Below are 21,589 nucleotides of genomic sequence, written 5' to 3' on the forward strand. Positions count from 1 at the left end.
TGTAGGTGAAACACCAACATTATGAAGAAGAGTTATAACTTATGTTTGCATATAGCAGGCTACATTCCACTATGTAGTAATGGTTACACAGCACACTATTACACCCCATGCAATAAAGGACACACATTTATATGTGTATAAACAATAATGAGTAAGATATTTCAGCTGAACAACAACATCATTTATTTAATTTCGTCTTTTTTATCAGACGGTTCCTTTCAATAAAATCCAAATATAAGACATTTAAACAAAGAAAAGATATTTAAACCTAGAACGTTAGAGATATTATTTAATATTTGTTATTATTACAAGCATTGTAGCAAGCTTACCAAGAGCATTTATCTAATATTTGTCTCACTATTAGGGCTTCATCTGATGACTGAATGACTTTCACAAAGTCAGTACTTGCCATATAGAGAATACTATGTTAGTGTAATTGTGTTATAATTAAATTTGAGTTGAAGAAAAGTTTACGTGGCCAGAATGGCGAGACGAGTAAGATCAATTTTAAGTTCACAATGACACTATCATAGTATTCTATTTATCCTACACAATGTTTTTTATAATTTTTTTTGGTTCTGATGCAATCAAAATAGCAGTCATTAATTGTTGTTTTCTCTTTAGCTCAACAAATTTAACGCTGCATTGGAGTGATAACTTACGGCTTTTATCTATATATGGTATATAGATGTGAAAATTAATCATTCAATTCATGTATAAATCCAAAATTAAGAACAAATGAATGAGAAGTGAAAGGCAAAAACGTAGCCCCTATATACAGGTGAAGATTTAAGACAAAGTGTTGAATAAACCTATAGTTTATTCAATGGGGCGTAATTGCTTCTATAAAATCATTTTCCTGTAGGATTAATTAACAATCGAACACATAGTGCTGTACGATTCCGTTATGTTGATCAAAGCTCATTCCATTTGTTTCATCTTAGCAAGTCAAATGTAACAGGAAAAAAGCATGTTTTCTATTATTTTGTATTCAGCATGGACCGTACCTCAACTCAAACTTGATCTGTAAGTAATTTAGATAGACTCACACACAAATAATCAGGTACATATCTCAAAGCATTCAGGAAAAAACTCCGGAAACGGAATGCTATACAGACGGACAGATGGACAGATACACAGAAAGAGGGACAGACCAACGGACAGTCCAACTGCTATATGCCACTCTACCCTAAGCATAAAAAATAGATGTGATTAATATTCAAACTTATACATCCTTGGAGTTTTTTCAAGACATTGGTTGGTTATCAGTAGGCGAGAACTAACAGTTATTGTATTTAGTATTGCAAAAAGCTTTTTGTATGTTTTATTAAAATATTTCTTTTTATTTAAATAACATAAAAAATTATATAAAGTATTGTTAAACATTTAAAACAGCTGTTTATACTTTATGATTTCATTCTTAGGTTGTTGATTTTAGCTTTGCAATACCTGTTGTATTATTTTAATCAAACAATACAAAAGAAATTGAAACAACATATACTTATAAAAAGGTAAAAAGGTAATGCAAAATAAAACATAACACATCAATAAATTATTAATGACCACTGAATGTTATATGTAAGCCTAGATCTGCAAAAACAGGGCTTACAGCATGTGCCTTAAGTGTCGTCTCATATCAGTCTGTGCAGATTGATCAGGCTAATCTGGGACAACATTTTACTTACATGCATTTAACCCTGTTTTCCCAGAGAAAGGCTCATAGTTATTGTTTGTGACACTATATACTGAATACAAGCAAAAGCTAATAAATAAACCAAAAGCTATAAATAAACCAAAAGTGAATTTTGTTGTTAAAGTGCTCATGCTAAGTTAATTAAAAGTGTTTAAACAAGTAATAAACAAAACAGTATTAATACAAAGGCTATCAAAACTGAATGCATACAATAGTTGGTATGAGAGCTACAACACGTTTGGAACTGGAATACTTCAATTTGCCTGTGAACAAGAATCTCAAATAGTGCCATAACAAAGAGAATTCTTATCCCCAAATATTTGCATGCATCGACAGAAGTGTGGCATTCACCAAGCTCATGCAATGAATATAATAAAAAAATTTTAGGAATGAGATACTTTCGGAAAACCCCATTAATCTACTGGTACAAAAGGTCGCCGTGGTGTAATGGATATGGTGTCCGCCTAGCGACCGGGAGGTCACGGGTTCGATCCCCACCTTGGGAGCGTTCTTTAGATCTCCCCAAAAGACACCAAGTACTGGTTCTAGGCCCAGGAAACGGACTCGAGAGCATTTATATAAGCCTTAGGCTTTCGATGCAATCGAGCTAAAATAAATAGGTTTAAACTATATACTGGTACAAACAAAGATGACCCATGTATAATGTTTTCAAAATAACCTATGTTTTTGACCATAATTATTTGAATGAAACTGCAGTTGGTTGATACAATAGGCCAGCGTTGTTTGTTCTCAGGGTTTTTTTTGTACTGAGAGATTAGTTGGATTTTCCAAAGTTTAGCCCAATCAAAGATAAGTTAATTGATAATTGTGGATTTCTTTAAACTTTGCGGGATTAGTTTGCCCAACACCAATGCATTATGTTACCCTAGCAATTTTTTAGTCAGCCATTAGCTTATGTGGCATCCAACAACTGCAGTTTAACTTCAAAACGGAACCCACCAAAATAATCAAGAAAATCATTGGCATAAATACATCATCAAATTCTTAGTAGCGAATACACATTCTTATATTGTAAGTTACAACTTTAATACACCAGATCGTACAGGCTGAAATATTCCTGGTTCCAAATTGATGTTTTTGTTGACAACACCAAACTGTGCAGTTTACAGGCACACCATGTTACCTATCTCACACTGGTCAGTTTCAATAATGTTGATCTGTGATAGGGTCAGTTTTCCCGACGAGCGACTAACATTCACCGAGTATTGGTCCCGTGAGTTCTTGCCGCGCTGCATCAAAACAAGCCAACAGTAAAGGCTAGCTAGAAAAGGCTCTATAGAAATAGAACATGCATGAAAGTATATTGCAGAGTTTTTTAATGACCTATGATAAAACTATAATGGGGTAAAGTTAATTGAAACCCTTGCAACACACTTGCACATTATTATGTTCTATATAACAGTATGAGCAAACTAACAATGGGTAAATCACAAGTAGAAAATGCATACTACATGTGTGATGCATAGTTTTTTATACATGTGGGGGGAGGGCAATAAAAGTGGTTATTGTGATAGAAATGTAGGCCGTGCTAGTATTACAAGTATATACCAGTAGTCATAACCTGTAAACAATAATATTTAAACTTATGTTTCTTTATATGAAAAACAAAATTGTTGCCTTTGATACAGAACTACATGTAAATTATTAAGGATATTTCAACAGAAAAACAAAATAAGATAATCTTGCAATAATAGAACTGTTCCGTATTGTAAAAGAATAAATATAAGTCATGCATGGTAATCCAACAGTACAACTTAACAACCAACAGTTTTTGTCATTCACTATAATTTATAAACACAATTCAAATAGTATGACTTATTAAGATAAAAGAAATGTAATTAATACAGAATGGTCTGCAATAATTCAACCATTTAAATACACCGTTAGCAGACATCTTATATGACACAATTCGTAAGCTGAGAAAAATGTTCAAGACTAAGTTAAACTTCTCCGTATAAATCAAAGCAAAAAACATATCAAAATACCCAAAAAAACATGCAATAACAAGAGATGTGTTCGTCAGAAACACAATGCCCCCTACTGCGCCGCTTTGAAATAAAATTTCTATTGATCATTTGGCAGGGTTAGAAATCATCTCCCTTTTAAGCTTATTACTTCCCTTGTCCAATCCAACCGTGACTGTAGATTCACCACTCAAAATGTGCAGCTCCATGAGATACACATGCATGCCAAATATCAAGTTGCTATTTTGAATATTTATTTATTATCTCCCTTTAAAGCTTATTACTTCCCTTGGATTTGTATTTTTGACCTTAGACCTTGAAGGATGACCACGACCATTTAACACAATGTGTTTGTCAGAAACACAATGCTGCCTACTGCGCCGCTTTGATTTATTTAACAAAAATATATAATTTGGCAGGTCAGATAATTATGTCCATTTAAAGCTTATTACTATCCTTGGATTTGTTTTTTTGACCCCGTGACCTAGTTTATTTGACCTAGCAAGACCTATATTCGAACTCGACCAAGATATTGTCTAGATACAACTTCTGGCCAAGTTTGGTAAAGATCGGATGAAAACTATTTGAAATAGAGAGCGGACACAAAAAGTGTGACAGACTGACAGACAGACTGACAGACAGACAGTGCAAAAACTATATACCCCCTTTTCTTTGATAGGGGGCATAAAAATTCAGTGACAAATGTAGTATTAGATATGAAGACGTGTCTGTAAATTGTTGACCCGCTACAGTCATTCACGTAAAAACAGTACCTATCCAACATGCAAAATTCTTGGCTATGTATTTCAACATTTACCAATACACAATCTATTACACAAGACATCATTTTATCTTCCATCCAACATGCAAAATTCTTGGCTAGCTATTTCAACACACTACAGTTCACAATTTATTGCACATAATATTTATTTTAGTCTCCATTTATATCAGATACATTTCTATTATAGGTCACCACTATTATAACCTGACACAGAAATTAAGGCGTGAGTGTGACCATGTTTAACCCTTTTCGACTAGGATACGTATTTTGATGCATTTAAAGTCCCTTAGAAAGTTTTATTTAATTAAAGACCTTTTTTACAAGATTCAAATATTAAAGGCTTCATTTCCAACCCTAAGATACTGATGAGCAGCAAACAGCATAAAACCTGAACAAAAATTGGTTAAAATAGATCAAACAAGACTATTGCCAAGCAATAAAGGTCCCCTACCTCTCCATATTGCCATCTGTTCATGTTTCAAGTTTCATGAAAATATATGAAGAACTTTTAAAGTTATCACAGGATCCACCATTTTCAGTAATATTTTTTGCCTATTTGTTGCCATGACGTAGGAAAAAAATGAAATGACGTGCATAATCTCCATATTGGCCATCTGTCCATGTTTCAAGTTTCATGAAAAAATATGAAGAACTTTTAAAGTGATAGCAGGATCCAGAAAATTGTAACAAATTGACAGACACATGGAGCGCAAACCATAAGTCCCTCTCTGGTTTCACCAGTAGGGGACTAATAATATTCCTGTGAAAATATTGTTATTGTGTCATTCAATCACAGAACGTGGTTGAACAAAATTAAGTAAGACTATATACTAGAATTCCAGTGTGTATCCTACGATTCTCTCATAAATAGTGTCTCCTAGTATCAATAATTTTGTTCCATTAAGAACGAGGCTCTCTTGGTGACGTCCCACACATTCACTCCAAGTTTTTTGTTTCACTAAGATTACTATGCTTGAAAACAAATACAAACACAACCAAAATAAGGAAAAAACAAGCATAATTGCATTTCAAAATCTTACTTCAACTAAAATAATCCAAATGTATCCATATTCCATACATTTTGCTAGACCTCTTCATTGAATACCAAATACAATGCAAAGAGAGGCAGATGACTAAACTTATGTTCACACATTTGTTTAATTTATTTTCACAAAATTTACTTTCACTTGCTCCAAATTAGCACAAATTGTTGCATGAAATTCATTATTATATATTCTAACTAACATAAGAGCTGTGCGCTCACATTCCGTCAGGTGAAATACGCATATTCAGTGGGAATGCAACCGTCCCTATATTGTTATAGTAATATACATGCTGGAAAATTGTTGTGCATATTTCAATCCAGTATTTTCCTTTTTGTTGTGACGTCTTGATACCAGGTACCACATGCATCAAGTATCATGTCAATGTTGTCAGTATCCGTTCAAATTTGTTGTTGTCTTGTCTTGTCTTGATAACAGGTACCACATGCATAGTGAATGTTATTGCGGTTGTGCATGAAACTGTTGGCTTTGCGTGGTTAAACACGCTTTAAATAAACAGTTTTGACATAGATTTAACAAGATTTAATAAATCTTTGAAGGTTAATTCTAATATATACAGAATTCAAAAGTATCATGTCAATGTTGTCAGTATCAGTACAATTTTGTTGTTATCATGTCAATGTTGTCAGTATCCGCTCAATTGTGTTGTTATCAGGTCAATGTTGTCAGTATCTACTCAATTTTGTTGTTATCAGGTCAATGTTGTCAGTATCCGCTCAATTTTGTTGTTATAACTTCAATGTTGTCAGTATCTGCTCAATTTTGTTTTTATAAGTTCAATGTTGTCACTATCCAATCAATTTTGTTGTTATCAGGTCAATGTTGTCAGTATCCACTCAGTTTTGTTGTTATCATGTTAATGTTGTCAGTATCCTCTCAATTTTGTTGTTATAAGTTCAATGTTGTCAGTATCTGCTCAATTTTGTTTTTATAAGTTCAATGTTGTCACTATCCAATCAATTTTGTTGTTATAAGGTCAATGTTGTCAGTATCCACTCAGTTTTGTTGTTATCAGGTCAATGTTGTTAGTATCCGCTCAATTTTGTTGTTTTAAGTTCAATGTTGTCAGTATCTGCTCAATTTTGTTTTTATAAGTTCAATGTTGTCACTATCCAATCAATTTTGTTGTTATCGGGTCAATGTCGTCAGTATCCACTCAGTTTTGTTGTTATCAGGTCAATGTTGTCAGTATCCGCTCAATTTTGTTGTTATAAGTTCAATGTTGTCAGTATCTGCTCAATTTTGTTTTTATAAGTTCAATGTTGTCACTATCCAATCAATATTGTTGTTATAAGGTCAATGTTGTAAGTCTCAGCTCAATGTTGTTGATAACAGGTCAAAGTTGTCAGTCTCATGTCTATGTTGTCAGTAAAAAGTCAATTTTGTAGATAACAGGTAAATTTTGTTTTATCAGGTCAATAATGTCAGTATAAGGTCAATGTTTTTGATATCAGGTCAATGTTGTCAATCTACGACAAGGCACTTCCAATTTTAAAGCCATTATGCATATCATTTGAATTTTGTTTGGTAGTTTATCAATTCCATTTCATGAGTCATCAGAGAAATTTAAACAAATAATGTTTTTTTATGGTCGCAAGTATGTATGCAAAAAATAATATGTCGAAAACAATCCTTTTAATGCTTCTTCCAATGTTTATTTTTATTGTAAAGGAGTTGAACTGAAAATTAAGCGAGCATAATAACAATGTAGTTCTACAGTAGAACAGTAATTCCACTTTTATTTTGTATTGTTTTAAATAATGAATAATTGTTTTTAATAACTTTATTTACCAAACAAAATCATCAAATAAAATGTCCACAAATAATATTTGAATAAACATATTGGTAATAAACATAAATTAAATTATGCAAAATATTTGGCAGGATTATGACATTGTATATTCAACACATTTGTTATATTATTGACTATTGCTTTGTCACCATTTTTAAAATTTAACTGGCTAATCAACAAATGGATTGGCAATGTAAGGTCATTCAACAGAATTTGTAATGCTTAAAGTCCTAGTGCTGAAAAGGATTGTGAGAACATGTTCATTTTTCCACTCTATTGATGGAACTTACCCATAAACATATACTGGGAATTTTTATTTTATTTTTGGTGGTCTAAATGTTGCACAATCCTAAGCAGTATTAAAAAATATCACAGTGTATAAACGTTATTGTGCAAAAATAGGTCTTATGCCATATGCTGCCCATACCTTCTGACCAGTATGCCCATTCATTCATTCTGGTCTGTAGCTAAACTTTCCACTATAAAGTCACGGAAAGGTTTCGTGGTCTCGTAAGCAGACAAGTTAGCTCCTGAACAGATTAGGCAGATTCACAGACTGATCCAAGATATGTTGGCCCCATGTTTCATTAGACCCATTTTCGCATGACATGGCTCATATACGTCTCCATTCGTGATTTTTCAATAACCGGACTGTCCTACTGCAGTATTATTGACTTTTGTACTTTAAAGATACTTTAAAAACATGCAAATTAAAACAAAATGTGCCAAACATTTGTAACCTAAAATAACGTAAAATAACAGGATTTTTTATATCATTTAAATTGTTATAGCCATGCCAATCTAGCAAATTTCTTTTCAATCATTCCACTGACATCATACCACCAAAATGCAAAATAAAATTATGACCATATGACAATAATACAAAACATATCATGTGAATGTTTCCAATGAAACTGTGCAGGTAAAACTAATAATTATTGTGGAAATAATATTTGGAAATGAGGTCAAAGAGGTTAAGGTACTGTTACAGTGTCCACCTATCTTCAGATTAAACTGTCACACACAACATGACCTGGTACATGACAGTATAAATGGTTTCTAAATCAGTTATTTAAATGGTAAAAAAATGATTTGCAAATGATTGGCAAAGTAATGACAACATTTAAATGGGTTTAGACAGAAAAGACACTTTGAGTCTTTACTGGTGTTTTGATAAGAAGAGACTTCCTTAAAGGAAAAAAATGCTTAAACCCGAAAGTACCGTCCCTGATTAGCCTGTGCAGAGTGCATTGGCTACTCTGAGACGAGACTTTACGCACATGCATTTAGCCAAGCTTTCCCTGAACACAGTTCCTATGTAGGGACAAACACTATTTTTTATTCAAAGTTAACTACATACATAGTTTTGTATACAAAGGAAACAAGAAATGGCACAAAAGTCGCAAAGCCTAGTTCGCACCGTAAAGTCTTTAACTTTATTACAAAGTAGCATTAAATTATCTTTCAAAAGCATGACATCCCTGTAACACATCGGAGTCATCAAGCAGAGACCACACTTATTTCTGAACAACAGACATACAAACATATGAGCCGTGCTCGATGAAAACTGGGCTTAATGCATGTGTGTAAAGTGTGGTCTCTGCACAGTCTGCTATTAGAACCAAGATGTTTTCTTGCGACAAAAGCCTACACAATTCATGGTTTTATCACAATTTAATTATTTCAAACATTTTAATGTCAAGCCTTAACATGACACAGCTAGAGATTGCAGGAAATTTATTAATTTAAGTTAATTCCTTAGCTTTAACCACGGGAGTTTTATTAATACGGACCATGATATCATTTATAATTTTTTTTTTGATTCCCACACCTTTCATAAATATAGGACAACAAAAGTCTTGATTCAGGTTTTCAGAATTTATATCCAAAATTCTATTTTGAATGGTAACCCACATCTAAATGTTTACATTTAAGGTTTTTCAGTTGTAAAAAGTAACCCAAATTTATCTGTGTATGCTCGGAGCACAATGTCCGGCAGCAAGGCCAGGGTTATGAGCCCAAGCTCTGCCAACCACACGCTGGGAGACTGACGTACCGTGTTTCAGTCATACATGGTGTATAGTAAAATGAGCCGCATTCTGGGATAATTGGGCTTAATGCATATGAATAAAAGTTCATCCCATATTAATATGTGCAGTCTGCACTGGCTCATACGGGACGACACTTTTCACTTTTATGCTACATTTTTTTGTTATTAGGAAGTATTTTATAATTTAAAAGACAAACCAAATATAATACCCCAAATCCTTTTAACTTCAGATAATTTTTTATGTTTTATATATTTTATTAAAAAAGTCTATTCAAATCAGGTGATCAGGAGACTTGTAAAGCTTTGATGCTAGAGACATGATTTGAACACACTTTGATTTGGCCTCTATACCATATTACACACCAATACATTATCCCTGACCCTTGATCTACAATGAAGGTGTTTTAAATTATTTAGTATATAAACCTATATGAAATAGGTTACTAACGGGGTTTGGCCAGTTTTGATCACAGAGCCAAAATGAGAACCATGTTTGCAGAGAACCACTATATAATATTTACCACATATTTAAAGCCTCACTCTCGCAATTTGAGAAAAAAAGTGATTTGCTATAAGTCTAAAACAAAAGCACCGCATAACAGGTGCAAACGCTCGACTGCGGGTGCTGTTTTAAATAAATGAAAGCCTATCAGAATTGTTTTTTAGAGGTCACAGTGACCTTGACCTTTGACCTAATGACCTAGAAATGGATGTGGCGTGTAGAACTCATCAATGTGCATGTACATATGAAGTTTCAAAGTTGTAGGTGGAAGCACTTTGATTTTAGAGCCAATATTAAGGTTTGAGCACGGCGGACGCCGGACGGCGGACACCGGACGGTGGACGACGAGCTGGCTATGACAATACCTCGGGTTTTCCACAAAACAGCCGAGCTAAAAAGCATGTGACCTTTGGGGCATGACCTGCTTCGACCCCATTGGAATGATTTCAATATCTTTGTAGAGATCCATATTAGGAACCAAATATTAAACCTCTTAGCCTACCAGTTTCAGAGGAAAATATTTTTTATGTCGACACGTTTTTTTAAGAATCCACTAAAACAAATATGTTAAGCTCTGTTGACCTACATATTCAGCAGACAGGAACGATTTGCCAAACTTTGAGGTCTGTGACTATAGGAACCACTCCTGTAAAGTTTCATTGAAATCTGCAAAGCAGATTCGGAGATGTTGTTTGAAGCCATTTACTGACTCCGTCCGAAGCAATACCCACAACAAATGCCAACAGATGCCTCATCGCCACCTACCACAGTAGACCACAATGGGCTGTTTGTGCTTAGGCGAGCTAAAGGTCTAGTGTCTGAAGTCTTTTAAGAAGAAACAGGAAATTCACGAACCTAGTAAATACAATCATCCAGGTCTTTTTGGTAAAATATGAAGAGAATAAAACACAACAGTTAAGTGCTTATTTCAACATTTATTGCATTTTTAAGACATGTTGTGTTCCATTTCACTAGATCAGGAACATGTCATACTTTAATTTGAATACACCAATATAAGCTGTGATAAATATCGGTATCAATTTATTTCGATTTTACACTGAGATGTAAGCTGTAAGGGTATGTTACACTCAGTTTACATGTATAGGCAGGTTTATTTTAACAAAACAAGAGTTTATCAGATTAAAATGTTCAAAATCATTTATTTTTGACTAATCAGAGGCTTAAAATTAGAACTATTAATGTGTATGTAATGGCACACTTTTAAGCAACAAAACAATAAGTTAATAAGAGTGCTCACTAACCATTTTATGTGAATTAAAGGTACATAAACCCATTCAGAAAACAGGAAGAAATGTACGCCTTTCAACAAAATGGCGACAGCTTTAAGTTTAGTTCATAAAAGTTCAGAGTTTGTGAAGGACTATTGTTGTGATGCTTGTGAAAGTAAAAATATCGTAGAAATTGCAGAGATGAACTGTGAAACATGTCTGAAGTGTATGTGTGAAAATTGCATTAATCATCATGGTCAATTAAATGCTAACCATGGCATATATGGGAGAAAAGACAAGAAGAAATGGTCTCTTACTAAGAAAATGGCAAACTTTATACAGACATGTGATGCCCACACAGACAAGAAACTAGAAATGTTTTGTGAGGACCATTGTAAAATGTGCTGCAGCATTTGTGCTGTCCTAAATTACAGGTTGTAACAAAATTGATATGTTTTACTTTAATGTTAAAGTATCAGGCAAACTTTGACAATTTTGAATTTGACAAACATAATTCAAATTAATTCTAAATTTGAACAACACTATTATGCAACTTTTAAGCACACACTTTTTTTATCTGGCTCAACAATTCCACGCTATATACCAGTAGGTTTGAAACAATTTTTCTTAATTCCCAAGGTACTAAATCTGAGGCAAGTGAACGCTAGTCTCAAACCAATGTTTAACTACTGGATTAATTTTCATTAAACAAAAAAACAAACACATGTGTATCTTTTTATAAAATATTGAAACAGCCTTAACAGCTGATTTCCATACGCTATTATTGACTATTACTATAAGTTATTTTTGATGTTACAGTGAATGATAAATTATAGCCAGACAGAGCTCAAATAGCATATTGTGTTGTGATCTTATAGAACGGTACGTCGTTTTTTACCAATGTCGGGACAAATTGTGTAACATCGGGACGTCGGGACAAACACCTCAAAAGCAGGACTGTCCCTTCGAGATCAGGACATCTGTCATTGTTACTTATAGATGGATGTCAAAGTGTCAATACAAAACTTTCAGATAAAACCACTTTACACATGCAAAACCACACATCTAACCTAGAAGTCATATTACGCCAGACATTTGAACCAGAATAAATCACAATAAAAATGACATAGCATTTTATCATTCAAATAACAAATTAACAAAAGATATTTCAGCTGAAATTCACTTTCATTAATATGTAAAGTTGTATGTTCACAAGCAGATTGCTTAAAATAGGTCACTGTATTTTTGTAATTGACAATCTGATAATATTCTGAATAGCAGAGATGCAACTTGTAGCAAATGTTCAGTATATAGGTAAAGTTGGATTTGTCCCTTCAGTGATAATTATGGCTTTTCAACAGAAACAAGAAATACATTAAAAAGGTATTACTCATATATACAATTATAACGCACACAAGGCTAGTAAATAAAGTTTGTAAAAAAAATAATTTACATGATCTAAGGTCAAAGCATTCTAAATGTTTTCTGGGAAAAACAAATTTACACAGACTAACCCCACTGTCCTTGACCTTTGACCTTCAAACATCAAAAGCAATAGGCATCTTCATTCCTTCAAAGTAAACATTATACCTATGTGCATGGTTGAAGGTAAAATCATTCTCTAGATATCAAATGGAAATGAAAGTTCTATAAATCGACCAACTTATCTACCTCAAGATGGGAAGGTTTAAAGCTATTTTCCCAACTTCTTCCTATGGGGGATACAATAATACATATTTTACAAATTGGATCACATTTTGTATTGATTGGTATGTTGCAGATAGTGCAAGAAGGTGACTCTTATTTCAGAGAAAATAAAAAACACTAAAATGATCTGCACAATCTGACAAGTTTCCTTTTTATTGGATATGTAGGTCCTTGACGATAAATCACATCTAAACGATGCGAAACTGATTTAGAGTATTTTGAATTTATGCAGATTTTTGTGTTCACTCGAATATTTTATATTTCCGTTTGTGAGTTTTTTGGTGCTTTACACCCAGATTACAAGGCTATTATGTTTTCCATTGTCGTATAATTATTATGCCGTTAAGACTTTATGTATATTTATACTCAATTTCATCCAAAAAAAGCATTAACGAAGAAACAAACTGCTTGAAAAATGTTATATAATTTTATAGTATAAAACTAGGGAGAAATAAACACTTATCTGCTAAATTTCTTGTATAAGATTGGAATGTCGAGAACATGTGATTAGATTTCCGAGAGAACTACAGAGAAATAAACGTTCAGCTGCTTAATATCTTGAGTCAGACAAACTGCTGATTACATGTTGAGTGATACAGTGGTTACTACATAACACAGACGTCTTCAGCCGAGTTCCCATCAGTCATCAGGTGTTTCGCCCCTTATCTCGGAACACCCTCTTGATGGCGTGGCAGCAGTGTTTATCAGACACTGCTCGTCTGTGATGGCTTCATAATTGATCACATTTGAGTTCTAAAAATACGTGTTTAATGGTAAACGCCCAACCAAACGTTATTTAAAACGTATTTTCTGACAAACACGATTTTGCTTATCTGAATTTTCAAATGAAACACACCTGAAATTTCAGTTTACCATGATGATTACCCGATCCTGGATTAGGACAAGCAAATTGGACCTATGCATTTCTAGGCGCAAGAACAAGAATTCAGTCTACAAGACAATACGTGTGAATTGTACAATTACAGTAAATAGTGACCGTAACAATACATTGAGTTTCGCCTTTAAGATGTAAATAGATTACACTAAAATATATAAATATTGTGTTTTACATATTATGTCAATTTCAATTTATACGCACGATACTAATCAGGTTATGTTAAGCCGAGCGGTAATATCAAATTTAATGATACCGCTAATAAGACATGAACTGTTAGACGTGTATATGAATGTATATTATTGCTGTGCTAAGAATGATTTACCTTGACCGTTTCAAGATAGTGACCACACTAAACGATTAATATGTTTAGTTTAACGACCTTGTATGATGTATAGATGGCTGGTCCCTTGCATTAAAGAAGAGCAGATCTAATGATATCTACATTTTTGTCATGTGGTGATTTCTCGAGTGTTTCATTATTTCAAAATATAATACATCGCAAGTTCAGTATAACTATATTTTTACACTTGAGTCATTTGAATACGATTCGAAAATATATCCATTATACATGTGAATATGACTGCAGAATGTTAAATGACCTCGACATTGCCTTTCACTCGTTACTATTTTTACTAAAAGCGATGTAACGTTTTTTTGAACTACAGGGTTACCGTAATGAAATAATGGTATTCCAGTGGCCTTGTGGTTCCTTCGACGTATAAATCTCAGCCACCATTCGTTTGCACTAGAAGGTTGTTTCTTACTGTGTCGACGCAATCGTGTTAAAAGAAACAATAATTGTAAATCTGAAATCTGCCGGAGCTAAAATGAAAAACGAACTGAAAGTTGTTCTGTATGTACTGAATCTCGCGGTGACATCATTGGCAGCGGAGCCCGCATGTCCCGTGTGCTCGCGATATAATTATGAGGAAATGTTATTAGAGCGAGTTATCCGCAATGAGCTGGCCCTGGAAAACACGCTTAAAGACATCAAAGAAACTAATACAAAGGTTGTGGATGCATTGAGGAAGCTTCAAGATGAAAACGATAAAGTCAACATTGCTATTGAAGCAATGGAACGTAAACAGATTGTAATGGAAGCAGCATTGAGCGATTCCATTAAAACGGCGCTGACAAACGTGTCTGAATCTCTGACTCATATGCTGACTGAATCGTCACAAGCGATCAAAGAAATGGAAGGCAGAGTTGACCGTATTAAAGGTAACTTGGAAATGCATGCGTGTAACATTTTATACATCATTAGGCAGTTTAGAGTTACCTTATTGCACTATTTTGTTGGACAATGTACTTTTTGTTCAGCAATATATCCTAACTATTGCAACTTTGTATCAGACATTTGCTATAAATGATATTCATGATAACATTTTATAATAAACATAAACCATGTTTATGATTTAATCAAAAATTTAACACCAATAATATTTTTTTCCTTACTGTATAAAGTACCGATACTGTTTTGTTACACTAAAATTATGCATGAATTTAAACATAAACAAATAGCTTAATAATAGGCACCTACAATTAAAGCTAAGTACATTAAAAGTAAAGCGTGTTTGAACTGATATCAAACGAATCCACCACAAACGTACCATGCAAGCGTTGTTATTTCAGGAGAGCTGCAGATCCCAACAATACAGTTCCGTGCCAAGCTCGCCTCCTCTATAACTGTAAACAGTGGCCAAGATGTAGTGTTTGCAGGAGTAGAGGTCAACAAAGGCCAAGGCTATGACAAAGGAACAGGAAAGTTCACCGCCTCTGTTGCCGGTCTATACAACTTCGCTGTCCACTATTGTACTCAGAGTAGCCAATATGTTGGGCAGGAGATTGTACACAACGGCAAGTCTCTACAGAGGTCATATAACTACGGGGCTGATTCACATTACGATTGCTCTTCAATGCAGGCCTATGTTGTGATGTCCATGGGTGACATGGTCTGGGTGAGATCTGCACCCGGTCATAATAGTATGTTTTATCATAATGACAATTATTGGAATACTATATTTTCTGGTGTATTGATTCATGCATAATATCCAAATGATGTGTACATAAAAAACAATGGATTTAGTTTTAGAAGCAAACAATACATTTTATTGTTATCCGAAATCTTGCTGCATTTGTTCTATAACGCCAGTATTTTAGAAAAACACGTTTTGTATTAATTGAATCTTAAAGATGTTTATATTATGATTTCTTTTTTATTGCATGATTTCTTATAAAATGTACGATTGTTCAAGTATTAAATAATTAACATCATTTCTAGACGTTTTGTATTCTTCTCACTCGCGAAGACAATGTAAGATTCTTACACTAATTAACGTCATTATAAAATCAACCCGTATACATTAATACTTATTATTGAAAATAACATGTTTGTTTGTACGTTTGGTTTCAAATTCGTTTTCTCTCATTGGAATGGTTATTCGATTAATTTAATAGTTATTGTTTGTAAGCGTGTGTTATATGCATGTTATTTGAGTTTAAATAATAACATATTTAACTTAATTTATTTGAATTTTAAAGTGCCTATTATTATGTGAGGATCAGCAGTCTTTCAACCTGGTTAATTGAGAATACGATTGCATTAAGTAAAATAAATTTGAGCCCGCAGCTAATTACATGTATCTCATTTTTAAATTATCAAACGTTTAAAGAAGTTCAAGAATGAATGTCAACATTATCCGGTTAGTTATCAGTAGAAAAACTAGATAACCGAAATTTAAATACATTTGACCCGACTATATAATGCAATACTCATTATGTTGGGGGAAAGCTTGCAATTTGAAAGCTCAATACAAAATGCTTATGAAGCGCATATGTGACCTATATAGGAGTCATATGAAGCGCATATATAACACATATGCATATACAATATTAAACTAATAACTGATCGGTACCTTATGTATGTGTTTTGCGAAGAAAAGCTCGTTTATGCCTTATTATTTCGTTCACTATCATCTCCACAATGGTTGCCTTTTCTGTATTAGCAAAATACATTTACAACACTCATAAATAACATAAAAATGCAAGTAGGATGATGTGTGTTTAAACAAAAACACGGAACAACACGTGAAATTTACATAAATATACATTTATTACCCTGTTAAATGTCATTTATTAAAGTCTTTACCTCATCAACAAGTCTATTCTCCGTGTGATAGAAGGCAAATACAGTTTTATACTGCTCTAACCTTATGATAGCACATTCAAATGAAAGTTAACTAACAATTAACAATGCGACATAATTTAAACTGAAAATTATACATGTTATTACTAAATGACTGAACAAAGTTCATATAAGGGGATAGCAAAAAATAGTGTATTATCTTGATAAGTGTAGCACATGTTGCAAGCACACCCTTTTCCTCTTTGTAAGCATAGAATATGATGCAATATTTATGGTATACATATAAGCTTACCTCATTGGTTTAATGATCCATAATGGAAAGATAATACAAAGAGTTAAGATATGCTAAAATTCATAAAACGGTTGAATTGAATTTAAGAAAATCGATTAAACATATTGTTGTTTTAACTGTTATTTAACAGACACACGCAAACTGAGAAATGATATGGCAATAGTTGGAAACAAATCCATAAATAAGTTAAAAACACTCAACAAACATAACGCATGCTGATTGAATTTATCATCATTTGCATGGAATATAATTTTGTCAACAATTGCCATTCTATAATCCAATCGCATAGATTAACATGATGGGCATTGTTGGGCATCACAATTAAAAAATAAAAAGACATCTATAGAAATCTATTAATGCATAGCATCAAATAGCGCCATTTAATGTTAAGAATGGAAACACTTCAGCTCCCAGTTCAAAAAGCACTACCGGTATATATTCATAAAGTTATTTAAAACCTTTACGATGCTGACAAGTGTATGCCCACACTAACTCATTGCGAGAAATTGACTTTGGAGAAAGGACACACAAGGCAATGTAAAAACAAGCAATTTGTATCCAATAAATGTATTACGCAGACAATGTTGAAAATAAGAAAACAAACCAAACATGTGGGAAAACATACAGGATACTTGATTTATCTCAATGCAAACAACATACCCAGTATTTAAAAAAATGCTGCACATTACTAGTAAGGCAAAATGAATGTTTTGCAGGGAGGAAATGCCATCAAGTCATACATGAAAATAACTATTTGATAAAATAAGGCTTACAAAAGAATGATGTTTTTTTAAACGCGTTCAAAAACCTGCCCTGTTTCTTAGCCTTGAAATATGTATTTGACTTAATTATTTGCATTGCAACACATAACTGGATTTCATTTACTTCTAAAAATCCTTGGTTCATATAATGGTTATTATTGAATTGCAGTTATACAATAATGTATAAGACCAACATTGAACCCAAGTTCACTCGAACACCCTAAGGTTCTCAATTGAATTTCGGGGAACTAGAAAAACAAAAATTGATACTCATAAACTTTTTTTGCATTTATAATTTCCTTGTCAGCGTCTTGAAAGGACATTTAAACAATGACACGACCCGGTCTTAAAACCTGTTTCATATGGGTAGTGTTTGCTTTAGTTCTATATACCAGTATCCATTTAACCGAAGGCTCTGTTCCAGGATCCATTTGACTATTATTTTATTATGTATTGTTATTTACATAGTCAGCAGGTGTTTAATTAATATTCATGAAAATAAACTTTCGACACCCAGTACTCCCAGGGTATGGAATGTAGTGAAAACGGAATACACACTTAGATACTTTAATAACGCATCACTTTCAAACTTGATTATATCAGTTACGCGTAAAGATTTTGATTCAAATTTGTACATGTGATTATTTGACTACATACTCTGCAAGATCACAATAAAATCATTCATCCGTGACTATTATACTCTTTAGCACCTGAGGTAGGTATGATTTCATATTTTTTTGCACCTGTTTAAGGTGAAACGCGATACAATTTGAAATTTATTTCAATTTCATCATTTTTGGTGGGTTCTTAAACCAGAAAAAACATAAACTTTATTAAACAAGAGCTGTCTCCACAGGATGACATAAGACCCCGATAAACGCTTTGATAGAAGTTATGACCATTTTTTAAAACCTAAACATATTTTTCGAAACCTAAACGCAGACCCTAAGTTCAAGGTCAAGGTCAAATGGGTCAAAATTTGAACGCATATGGAAAGGCGTTGTCCATATACACATGTATGCATCTGTTACATCTCAAGCGACATAGAAGTTATGAGCTTTTTTTGAAACCTAAACGCAATGTGTGACGGACAGACAGACGGACAGTGTGATCACTATATGCCCTCCTTCGTGGGGGCATACAAATGCCCTCCTTTGGGGGCATACAAATCAATAGGCCTCGTATGAATATTGAATTCAACCGTGCATTATGACAAGTTGCAGTGTACCTACATCAACTGCTAAAGCGTATCTTTATCTTGAACATATTAAAGTAATTAGTACAGATTTTGATACAAACTTGTGCATGTAATCATTCGACTGCATAATGTGGAAGCTAAGTGTATATCGAGGATAATTAATGGGAGCCATTGGAAGACAACATAGGCCAATGGTTCTATAACATGGCTATAACATGTTTAAAATGGGGCAGTAAAGTTTGTCTAAACTGCATTATTTTAAACGGCTATTTTAAGTAATTAATTAAAACTAAAAATATATAATGAGTGTAAGTTTGCAAAGGTGCTATTATACAATAAGAATTGCATATACCTTGATATGTTATGTTATAATAAAGCCATAGAGAGTATATGTACATGTAAAATTAAGATAAAATTAACACTGAAAAACTAATTTGCATTACATATTGTATTAACATAATATAAAATGAACACAACCATGTTGCATTTTTAGAAAAAAAGATACAATTTATGAAACATACTTAAAATATATAAATAATTTTACAGACTTTGAACATTCAAATATAAAAAGGGACTGGTGAATATTTTTAGCTTTACAACACTTAGAGTGAATGGCTTGAAGCAACTTGATAAAATTATTTGTGTTCTATGAATTTTCAATTATGTAAGACTCTAAATAGCAGAACTACCTAGATTGCTTTGATTTAAGGATTGTATCAAAACAAGAGTTTATTTATAAAAATATAAAATAAAATATGTTCATAACATGATATTAATGTTCATAAAATGATATTTAAAATATTTAATATAGATCATTCAAGTAGCACTTTAAAAACAAGTTAAACATTCACATATTATAATGTGTGTTTGAACGTCACATGAGAACTATGTAATTGACACCTTCAAATATTGTGAAGTTTATCTTATAAGTTCATATAAGACATAGCATGGTGTTCATACAACAAACAACATAAACATATAAAGGACTATTTTTGATTTTACATTGAGCAAAGAGAGCATAACAAAACAAATTCAATAAATTATGCATCAAGAAGACATCAATACATCCAATCTATCTAAAAAAACAGAAACTACATCAATATAGTTATTTAACATACAACTGGATAACAATAAATCAATACAAAGCAGTCCAAGAGACATCTCTAGACCCCGCCATGATTCTTTGGACCTTGAAATGTGACCTAGATTTTGAGCCCGAGTGATTGGCTCATAACTTTTGGACATCGTCTGAATTAAATTAACTTTTCAACACGAAAGGCAGATATGAAGCACATACGAAAAAGAAGGTTTAACCATTTACCTCAAATAGTGACCTTGACTCAGTGTGATTTAGTTGTCCTTCATATATATCAGTGACCTTCAAATATTAGCCAAATTGTATAAGAACCTATCATACAGTATAGGATGAGTAGGAAGACACTAAAATGGAAGCTACACATTTTGAACTTGAAGCATGACTTTTACCTTGAAGTGTCAAGACTTAATAAAGTCTTCTGTGCAAGGTTTAATTTTTCTAAACGATGTAGTCGTAACATTCCTTCAAAGGATATAAGAGATATGGAGCATGAATGAAAAAGGAGGCTCAATCATTTGACCTTGCAGTAAGAAATTGACCTTGACTCGGAATGACTGACTCATGCCGTCTGCACATTGCCTCAATGTCCAAAACATTGGTGCCAAGTTTAATGAAAGTGTTTCCACCGGTAAAACAGATATTGATTGAACACTTATGTGAGGCTCCAACATCTGACCTAGAAATATGACCTTGACTTATTGCCTGAGTAACTGACTAAGAAATTATGTACATAGTCTAACTAACAATAATATTTTAGTCCTGCTTCATGAGAATCTTTAAAAGGGTGATATGATGCAGACACAAACATGCATGCAGAGTGAAACCTTTCACCCTGTAGTACCAACTCAACCATTAGCCTGCATGACTGATTCATGCCTTAAGCACATCGTTTCAATAACCAACACATGTAAGCAAAGTTTAAAGAAAACCTACAAATGGTACAGGAACTATGGAGAGGTCATAAAATTGGACGCTCAAACAATTGACCTTGGAGTTTGATCTTGACCTAAAGTCAACATGACACAATTATGCCTTCTGCAAATTTTCTAAATGTCCTTAACATTTGATACAAGTTTCATAAAATCAATCAAAGGCTATAGGAGATATGGAGGACACAAAAGCGCTGAAAGAACTGAAGCACTAACTGACAGATGAAGGGCATTCTTATAATACCTGATCAGCTTTTTGGTCTGGTATTAATAACGATATAACTGTATATACATAATATTATATGTAGGCTGGTAATGCTTGATACAGGACAACCAGTATGTCTTATAAACACAACCAATACACAAATACCAGAAATGATATGAGCAAGCAATAATGCAAGCACAATGTGTACCCTGTGACTCAAAATAACAGGCAAGAAAAACGACAAATTTGACTAGATATTGTA

The 21,589-nt window shown here is 33.2% G+C and overlaps 1 protein-coding gene across 43 annotated transcripts in view; it reads right to left on the reverse strand.

Moving 5' to 3' along the window:
• Window positions 1-21,589, reverse strand: part of LOC127836161 (phospholipid-transporting ATPase IF-like) — a 254,660-nt gene that overhangs the window by 160,522 nt on the left and 72,549 nt on the right. For 4 of the 43 annotated variants that reach the window (XM_052362618.1, XM_052362635.1, XM_052362626.1 and 1 more), the window contains one exon: window positions 3,263-3,275. The exons of the other annotated variants lie outside the window; for them this stretch is intronic. In XM_052362618.1, coding sequence (XP_052218578.1) covers window positions 3,263-3,275 — 13 coding nt within the window. The remainder of the gene's footprint in view (window positions 1-3,262; window positions 3,276-21,589) is intronic. 43 annotated transcript variants of the gene reach the window in all.

Source organism: Dreissena polymorpha, chromosome 6 (assembly GCF_020536995.1).
Source record: "Dreissena polymorpha isolate Duluth1 chromosome 6, UMN_Dpol_1.0, whole genome shotgun sequence".
Lineage (NCBI taxonomy): Eukaryota > Metazoa > Mollusca > Bivalvia > Myida > Dreissenidae > Dreissena > Dreissena polymorpha.